The sequence below is a fragment of the Canis lupus genome, chromosome 17, assembly GCF_003254725.2.
Source record: "Canis lupus dingo isolate Sandy chromosome 17, ASM325472v2, whole genome shotgun sequence".
Lineage (NCBI taxonomy): Eukaryota > Metazoa > Chordata > Mammalia > Carnivora > Canidae > Canis > Canis lupus.
Genome location: NC_064259.1, coordinates 37,251,798 through 37,261,603, shown reverse-complemented (window position 1 = coordinate 37,261,603; position 9,806 = coordinate 37,251,798). Strand labels below are relative to the sequence as shown.

The 9,806-nt window shown below is 42.7% G+C and overlaps 1 protein-coding gene across 2 annotated transcripts; it reads right to left on the bottom strand.

Annotated features, from left to right (window-relative positions):
* Nucleotides 1-2,837: 2,837 nt before the first annotated feature.
* Nucleotides 2,838-9,434, bottom strand: IL36B (interleukin 36 beta). Of its 2 annotated transcripts, XM_025454868.3 has the most exons (5): nt 9,144-9,434; nt 8,246-8,332; nt 7,901-8,008; nt 4,305-4,444; nt 2,838-3,492 (listed from the first exon to the last, which is right to left on the bottom strand). In XM_025454868.3, exons 2-5 carry the CDS (start codon nt 8,259-8,261, stop codon nt 3,262-3,264), a joined length of 495 nt encoding a protein of 164 aa, XP_025310653.1. In that variant the 5' UTR covers nt 8,262-8,332; nt 9,144-9,434; the 3' UTR covers nt 2,838-3,261. The 2 variants fall into 2 exon arrangements, with proteins under 2 accessions (XP_025310653.1, XP_025310654.1); XM_025454869.3 differs by lacking the exon at nt 8,246-8,332 and having other exon boundaries at nt 9,144-9,433.
* Between the last annotated feature and the right edge of the window lie 372 nt (nt 9,435-9,806).

Sequence of the window (9,806 nt, the reverse complement as noted above, 5' to 3'; positions counted from 1 at the left end):
ATTAGATCCTGAGGGTAGGGCCCTCATGAATGAGATTGATAACCATGTGAAAGAAGCCTAGGAGACCTTTAGCCCCTTCCACCACGTGAGGAAACAAGAAGTCTGCAACACACTGAGGGCCCTCACCTGACCATGCTAGTACCCTTATATCAGACTTCCAGCCTCCAGAGCAGCAAGACACAATGTTTATTCTTATTAAGCCTGCCAGTCTACAGAATTTTGTTATAGTAGGACTAAATGGACTAAAACCTCCCTCAAACTCGGAGAGCCAATAAAATATCAGAAACTGCCTCTTGAGTCCTTCTATGGTTTCTCCTGCCCCTCCTCATCTTCCTCCTTCACCACCACCACTTCCTCGCCTCCTCTGTCAGAAGGAATAGGTGGTACAGTGTAAAGTAGGCTGGTCATCTACCTCCTGCTCATCTCCAGTGCTCTTGGGATTTCTGAGAAGTTAATATTTATAATCACAGCCTAGAATTATGTTGTGTTTTTTATCGATGTCTACTATTATTTCTACATGGTCAGCTATTTATAGAACTGACATTCTTTGTAGCCCTTCTCATAAAACCTGCTTACTATGTGTCCATTTCATTGCCGCCACAAGTCTCTCATAGCCAGACTTGCAGTCATCTAGTGCTTAGTCCTGACCTTGTCAGAGAAAAAAATTGACATTGGAAACACTGGACCCCCTGTTATCCTTTCCCTGTGCTCCTAAATAGTTTATGAGTATGCATGAATGTATGTTGGAGAAGGTTTGGACAAAATCCAAGAGAGAGATGCCATGAAGTCAGTGGACATTGCCTGGAGGCCCTTTGGAAAGCTCTGGGTTGTTTTTCCAGTCATCCTGAGAGGATAGCCTAATATCATCACAGTCCCCTAAGGTCGGCTTGGCATATAGGGAGGAAGAAGAGTTGAGACAGGAAAGTTCCTAGCCAGCTTTTCTGTGCTTTCCTTCCTCACCTTCTTCAAGGAGCTTTGACATTCCTTGCATCCTTCTTCCAGTTAGGACTGCCTCTGCCACAATAAAGCAAACCCCACTGTGACATACTTCAGTATCATTGGGAGATGCTAATACATGTAATGAGAATTCATTTGTTTCAACAATGTATTTTGAGCAATTATTATATAGGATGCAAGATTTGGCACCTAAGGAGTCTAGAGATATCAAAGTCACAATCTCTGCCCACTATGTACTTAGAATTTGGTTGAGGAGAAAGGAGCAAAGAGGCCAAGACAAGGAGGAAAGAACTCCAGCACAAGTCTAACAAAAGAATGTCTGTCACATGATAAGGCAAAGTGCTACATACTTCAAAGAAGATAAGATATTGGATTTAGTTGGGAGAATGAGGAGCAGCCTCTAAACACTTCAGACAGATGTAAGATATTAAGAAGACATAGGCAGGTGAGATACACAGTGATAAGTGTTTGAGATGTTTGCAAAAGCATGCACAGAGGCACAGAGAGAAGAAATCCAACATGTTGGGTGTAGCTAGCAGAGAAAAGAAGCTTGCTTTGACTGAATCTGTCTTAGCCTGAGTTTACACCAGAAAGCAGAACCTGAGATAAGGGTTTGCATTCAGATGGTGAGAAGTTAATCCAGGGAACAGGAGTGGAACCTGGAGAAACCAAAGCAGGGAAATGAGGTAAGCCAGCGCAAGGGTGTGTTCTTGAGCTCTGCACTGCCATGGGTGACTATAACTCCATCCTACTGGGACTCTCTGGGGAACTGTGTAGGTAGAATGTGTCTCAGAATTGTCCACCTGAGGGATCCAAGAGAGTAGCATGTTTCCACCCCCACTCCCCTCCCCTGGCATTAGTCAAAGGTTCTTCATAGGCAGCTCCATCTCACTTCCAGGTGTGCACATGTGTGAATGCTAAGCAAGTTCCTGCAAGTGTCTTTTCCCAAGGTATCCTGGGAATCCCAAGCAGAGAAATGCTTGGTACAGCTGAGATGACATGCTCTCAGGTTATACCTTCTCAGAGCCAGTCACACAGCAATGACTAGACTAAGAAACAGGACAACCAGATGTAAGGGAGGATTCAAGGATTATCTCAGAACCATGGCCAGTGAGGCACCAGAAGGTAACGTCACAAGGATAGATTTTGGAACAGATTATGCCTGGCTAAGAAATTTGAACTTAGTTAGCAATGAGTATCCATTGCAAAACCTAATACCACTGCTTGTCATGTGCAAAGAACAAGATTCCCTATGCCCATCATGTTCACATTCATGAGCAAGATATTATGGTAAATTGCAGTTCCATGCGATTGGCTGTGTGAATTTTAGATTTTATTACAGGCTTTAACTAAAGTAATCCTCACCAAACTGGCCTAAAAGCATCCTAATAAAGAAACTGTTAATTAAGGATTTGACTAAAATTCTAGAAAACATGAATAATAACAGGAAAATATCACAAATAGCTCTTCTACTTTGAGCTAATTTATAAGTAAAAACAATAAAATGTTTTTTAAAAAACATTTTAAAAACAGTGTATAAGTAAATAGAATAAGTTCTGAGAAGTCACCTGAAAAAGCCTTAAACTAATACAAGTGATTCCTTAAAATATGGATTGATTTAAATTCAATATAGTGAATTAATTAATCTTAACCAAAGTATATATTATGTGTCAAATTATTAGCTAATGATATTATGAATCCATTATGATAAAGACATGTAAAACTTTCATTTCATATGTATCTTATCCTTTAGATTCATCTTTGGTGGGGCACCCATCTGGCTTAGTTGGAAGAGCATGTGACTCTTGATCTCAGGGTCACAAGTTTGAGCCCCATGAGGTGTGTAGAGATTACTTAAGTAAATAAAAACTTTAGATTCATTTGGGAATACATATCATGATATTTATTATAAACATGCAGAAAATTAACAAATAGTACTCTTTTTGATAGGGTTGTATGAACAAAAATATTTGGAATTCACATCTCTAGGCCATAGGTTCTCAAAAGGAAGAGAGGGGTGTACAGGAAGCATTTTGGATGTTGACTTAACTGGATGTGGCAGTTGGTGGATGGTGGGACAAGATCAGGAAAGAATAAAAAGTGACTCAGATTTCATATTGGGATGACATTTAGGTGGGAAGACATGGTGCAGAAATGATGTCTAAAGGATGAGGTGGTTTGGGAAGATGAGAATGAGATGGATATGTATGGGTATCAGTGCATGTTGGTCTCTCAAGATGACCCATTGTATTTCTGAATGGAAGATTCTTGGACTACTTGATCCTCTGTCCTGGAATCAGCCACTCACATCTCAGGATGAGGTAAGTCCTCAGGCTCTAAATAGAAGTTAGTGTTGTGATTTTTGCCCCTCTCCTTCGTGAGAATGACAGGATGTCCTTCCATTTTGGAAGTGCCTATGAACCAGTCAGGATAGGAGACAGATTGAAAGACAGAGGTGGAACCCTCCCTACTATGGAAAAAGAGAAACGGCTTCTGTGCTTTCTTCTCCCGGTACATATCCATGATCTTTTTCTCCTAGGATTAGGAAAAAAGGCTTATTAGAGAGAATTACTGAGAGGAAAGGTCTAAACTAACACAGCTCTGAGAGTACCTGCCTTCCCTGAAGGGAGGGAAGAATGCCAAGGACACAAGCAGATGAAAGAACACAGGTGTCAAAACAGGCAACCTGCTGGTTCCCAATAGCTTGACTCCACTCCAGGATCCCATGACACCAAGTGCTTCTGATTCTATGAGACAGCACTACCTTCCCTGAGAATAGAGGCAGGCTTAAGTCTCTTTTATGGGTGCTCCTGGTGGGCACTCATCTGCTGGTGTAGGCATCTCACAAGATTCCCAGCCTCCAAGTAGGCTGACATCTTACAGCTTTCATCATAACCAGAAGGATTCACTTCATAACTACAAATGCTACCTTCAGTATAGAGACCATAGGCAAACAATCCACAAAATCCAGACTAAAAATCTCTTCCTTGTCTCCTATGCCACATAGTGGCCTTTGCTTATGTGGAAGCAGCCCAGCATCTTGGAGGAATTTCTGGGAAGCAGTCAAAGAAAATTGAGGATGGAGAAGCCACCATTCCTTGGCCTTTTCAAAACATTCTCATGGGTGTATTCTCTGGTTTTGGAGAATGCTCTCACATTCAAATGAGTGTAACACCCATGCCAAAAGTAGCGCTTGTTGACTAGGGTGTCAGCCAAGTCACATTTCTTTCCTTAGACTGAACAACACAGGATTGAAAAAAATGTTATTTTTATTCAGTGATATGTTAAATTAAATAAAAAGGGCATCATCTCCCAATGCTTCTCTCATTAGCTGTACAACCACTCACCTTAAGCTGCAGAGAAGGCTGGCCCTGAATTTCTGCACAGAAGAGACAGAGATGGTGGCCCTTGATTCCCAAGTAAACTGGATTGCCTTTTCCTGCATCATGGAATTCTTTGTCTGTACATGTTGTTAAATCAAGATGGACTGGAAACACAAGGAAAAATGGAAACAGCATGCTCCAAGAAGCAGAAAGGCCAGTCCTTCTGGCCTGACATTACTCCTCCCAGCCTAGGGGGGATGCTGAGCAGTCAGGACTCCCCCAAAAGGCTCCTCCCATTTGCCATGTAGCTGAGACCCTTCATTCATTATTATCTGAAGCCCATTTTCATTTTTCTTACTTAATATATCAGACCCCTAGTTGTTACCAAGGCATATTGCATCCCAAAAATAAAAATAAAATTCCCCACCACATTTGCAGCTAAATTTGATCACATGCTGAAGTTGTAACCCATTAGATAAATGTGGAAGTGTTGTGCGGGATTTCTAAGAATGTACTTTAAAAGGAGTTGACTCAGCTGGGAAAAGCTCCTTTCTTATCCCCCAGGTCCTCTTCCTGCCAGCCTCAAATACTTGGATGATGGTTGAGGAGAACTTGAGCTTGGTGAAGCAGAAAGCTAGAATCCTTGGACAATGAGAGTATCATGGAACCACCACACTGGCCTCAACCTACCTGGTCAGGCTTCTTTTTCATGAGAAAGCAATAAATTTCTTAGTTAAGTCCCAGTTATATGGGTTTCCTGTCACTATCAGCTGAATTTAATTCCCAACAAATTTAGCCTGGGTGTTCTGCATCTATCCTTCTGGGTAGGGGGCCAAGAATTCTCCAGTCAACTCTCTTTATTGAATGCCCACTCAGGACAAGGCTGCATGTGAGTATCAGAGATTTAGCTGAGGATATGAGAGACATTGTCATTGCACCCATGGAAAATGAAACCAAAAGATGTAAGCAGAGAAATGACCAGAATCACAATAAATTGCAATGCCTACTTTGGGGCAAGTGTCCAAAGTCTGGGACAGCAGGAGAGTCGATTTAGATAGAGAAATCAAGAAAGACCTCTCTGCAGAGGTGAAGTTCAAACCAAGATCCCAAAGTTAAGAGGATGCTAGTAAATGAAGATATGGAAATAAGGTGCTAGAGGGGATCTGAAAGGAGAGTGTCACAGGGGAAGAATGGATAAAGGACCTTATGTGGCTTTGAAAGAAGACTGGTGCCCCTGAGATCTCCCCACTAGCCCCCACTTCCCACCTCCAAAACACAAACATATGGGAATGATACTGTCAATTAACATAGTTCAAAAGGCAGAAATCTCACAGAGGAAGACATAGACATGGCCAACACGCACATGAGGAAATGCTCTGCATCACTTGCCATCAGGGAAATACAACTCAAAACTACAATGAGATACCACCTCACACCAATGAGAATGGGGAAAATTAGCAAAGCAGGAAACCACAAATGTTGGAGAGGATGTGGGGAAAGGGGAACCCTCTTGCACTGTTGGTAGGAATGTGAACTGGTGCAGCCACTCTGGAAAACTGTGTGGAGGTTCCTCAAAGAATTAAAAATAGATCTGCCCTACGACCCAGCAATTGCACTGCTGGGGATTTACCCCAAAGATACAGATGCAGTGAAAAGGCAGGACACCTGCACCCCGATGTTTATAGCAGCAATGTCCACAATAGCCAAACTGTGGAAGGAGCCTCGGTGTCCATCAAAAGATGAATGGATAAAGAAGATGTGGTTTATGTATACAATGGAATATTACTCAGCCATTAGAAACGACAAATACCCACCATTTGTTTCGACGTGGATGGAACTGGAGGGTATTATGCTGAGTGAAATAAGTCAATCGGAGAAGGAAAAACATTATATGATCTCATTCATTTAGGGAATATAAAAAATAAGAAAGGGAATAAAGGGGAAAGGAGAAAAAAATGAGTGGGAAGTATCAGAAAGGGAGAGAGAACATGAAAGACTCCTAACTCTGGGAAACTGAACTAGGGGTGGTGGAAGGGGAGGTGGGCGGGGTGTGGGGGTGACTGGGTGACGGGCACTGAGGTGGGCACTTGATGGGATGAGCACTGGGTGTTATTCTATATGTTGGCAAATTGAACACCAATAAAAAATAAATTTATATAAAAAAACATAGTTCAAAAGGTCACTCTTAATGCTTTGTAGAGAATGGACGAAGCTACACAAATGAAGAGGGAGGAAGCACAGTGAGGCAATAGCAGTGGCCCAGGTAAGAAATGATATTATCTTAGAAATAAGGCATATTTTGCACACAGATTCATCAGTCTTTGCAGGTGGATTGAATAGAGATTGAAGCAAGGGTACCTCCTGCACTTCTCGCTCGAGGAAATATGTGATAGTAGTACCATTCATAGAAATGAGGAAGACTAGGCTCATCAGCAGTTTTGAGAAGACAGATCCATAGTTCTGCTTGGAATAGATGAAGTTAGAGATGTCTGAGGGGACACTGAGAGGATGTGGATAGATTGTTTAGAGGGGACTTCTAGGTTGGAAGCATAAATGCCAGAGTGATAGACACAATACATCAATGAAAGAGGCCAGCTGCCAATCCCTTTAGAGGGGTTGCATAATGATTGCAGACTGAGATCTGAGGATCCCCAGCATTTGGAGATTTTACAGAGAAAGTGGAGTCAGAAAGGAGAATGCCAAAGAGAAGCCAGTGAACCACAAGAGGATGTTTCTACAGAAGGAGAAGATGGGGGGTGGTTCAGGAAAGAAAGAGTTATCAATTATGTTGACTGTAGCTGAGGAACCAAATAATGTGAGGACAGAGGAGTGTATTTGGAGACCTTGGGAAGAAGAGCTTGAGAGAACAGTTCAGAAGTCAGGTTGGTTTATGAAAGCATGAGCAGGAGATGAAGTAGAAATAAGTTGTATAGCCAGTTCTTCTATGAAGTTTGGCTGCGACTGGTACATAGAACGGTATGGTAATTGGTAGGTGGGGGGTGGGGGCTTCCTATTCCAGTGGTAGTAGGAATGGAATGTGGGAATCAAGAGAAAGTGTTTAGTATTAACTTAGAAATATTATATTAGAGCATGTCTGTCAGTGTAGAAAGGGTCCAGTAGGCAGACGAAGGTGGAATATGGAGGGAAGAGAAGAATTAAATCAAACACTGAAGTCCTAGCAAGAGAAAAAGAAGCTGAGATAGATTGACTTTTGCTGGGAGCAGAGAATATCCTCCATTGTTAGAAGAGAGGATACTGAATTAGAAACATGTGTTGTTTTGGTGGTGAAAAAGATAATCAAGTTTGATTCTGGAGACATAGGTAGTGATAGTTAAAATTTAAAGGAGAGAAACTCCAAGGAGGTCAACTGCTGTCTAAGTGGACAACCCCTTATTATCTGAAGACATTTTCTCTTGGTAAGAAGAACTGCCAATCCCTTGCACCCTCACTTCTAGATGCAGGGTTTCCTCTCTGGAAGGGAACATTCTTATCCTTTCTGTGAGCATTGGGTTGCCACCCAGAAGTAAGAGAGGCCCTGGCCAGTTCATGTAAGTTCGGCCCCATCCCCAGTGGAGGTGGTGTCCCGTTTAGAGGCAACAGTGGCTTTGATTGTCACTCACCAGGTTTGACATTTCTGCTAAAAGGAGTTGCTATTAATGAATTTTCTTTCAGGACCCACACCATTTGTAGAGAATCATAAACACCAAAGATTCTGGGAAATTCTACACCTGCCAGAAGACAGAAAAGCATGAAACACGTATGAGGTTATTATAAACTTCAGGACATAATAAGAAAAGAGCTAAATGGTTCTGAGATTTTTCAAATGCAGACTTTCCGATCTCAGTATTTTAGCAAAAAATAAACGCATCTGTAAGCTGAGTAAATGATGGGGGCCTTTGTACTCTATTGTCTATGGTGAAGCAGAATGGAGATATTTTCAAACTGGTTTGAAATTCACCACTCACTTTGTGGGGTGGCCATGATAGCTTCAGAGCTTCCTTAAAGGGAACAAGGTAGATCAGATGATGAAGAGGAGGTTGTCAGCAGCTGGTCTTGTTGGGGAAAGAAAGAAGGAAAACATGTCACCCACTTCTCACCCACCTATACCCTGGAATTTTGTATCAATTTTTTTTAGAAAGCTGCCCCAAGATCCTGTCCCAGATGCATATTTGAGACTAAGGAGGGGGGTTTTACAAGGCCAGAAAACCCCAAATAGAAATTCCTATCTCTGGTGTGACTGGGTAGTCCTGGTTCTCCAGATTCTGATGCCCTCCTGTGATCTGTGATTGTTAGGAGGCTCCAGAACATTCCCTTAGCCACTGTTTGGTGCAACAAGTCTCTGGATTTAAAAGAAGGAATGGAGAGGAGACTGCGCATCTATCTTCATTCTAGCTTCCCACACTGCTGGTGAGTCACCACTCATTCTGACTTCAAGCTTCAACATGACTAAAGTGGCAGCAGACCTGCCTCTCTGACCCTCATCTTCCCCCATTCTTTATCCAAAGAGGCATCACTAGGAGCTTGTACATGGACATTTACAAGCTCCATTAGGTGTTTTGACTGTCAGGGGCATATGTCCCTGAGCTTCTGATTAGGGAATTAGGACAGCTCCCCATGAAGGCCACAAACTTCCCATAGTTAGAGCCAGTTGTTCACATCCCTCCCTGCTTCAGGATCCTCACGGCCTGATTCAACAGTTATCACTGGACAGGGAGTAAACAAATAACTACCTGCACTCTTGAAAGAAGCCCTAACTCCTCCAATATCCTGTGCCTTCCACCAAGGGCCCCCCAAGGCTCCCCAAGGCTAGTAATAGAGCAGTGAAAGAAGACCCCCCACAAATGGCATCTGAGCTGAAGTTACCTTTGTCCAAGAGATGCTCTTGTCCTGGGATCCAAAGTTAAGGCATCAAAGAGCTCTGGAAAGCTGTCTAGGACTCCTAGTTCTTTTACTGAAAAGGAGACACCAGGGACCTAGAGAAGATCAAAGGTCAACAGGCTTCACGACTTCAAGCTGTACCTGTAATCTGTTATTATGGACTATGGCTTCCTCTGGACTGAGGTGCTCTGACTGACTCCAACAGGTCCCAAGCTTTTTATCCACACAGGGAAGGAAGGAGGTTCTGCCTCACTTGGGCTGGGACTGCCTGGCATTCAAAATTTGCTGGTTCCTGCTGCCAGAGATTTCAGCGAGTATTTATGTAAATGTCAAACAAGCACAGCTATGACTTTTCTATTCACCCTGAAAAAGTAGGGCATGCTAAGCCTTTAAGAGCAACAGCCAGGAAATATAGTCATCAACACCAAGTTTGAGGAAAGAAACATTATGGGATTGCCCCCAGGACTGATGACTGGATTCTGTTGCCACAAAATGACATACTGGAATGTTATTCCTGGGGGTAGAAGCCCCAGGTAGGTTCAAGATAGGCTAGGGAAGGGATGGGTCCCCTAAGACCTGTGCAGCTTGCAACTACTCCTGGTCTACAGTCACCATAGTCTCTGCCAATCTCAGACCAGGTAAAAATCC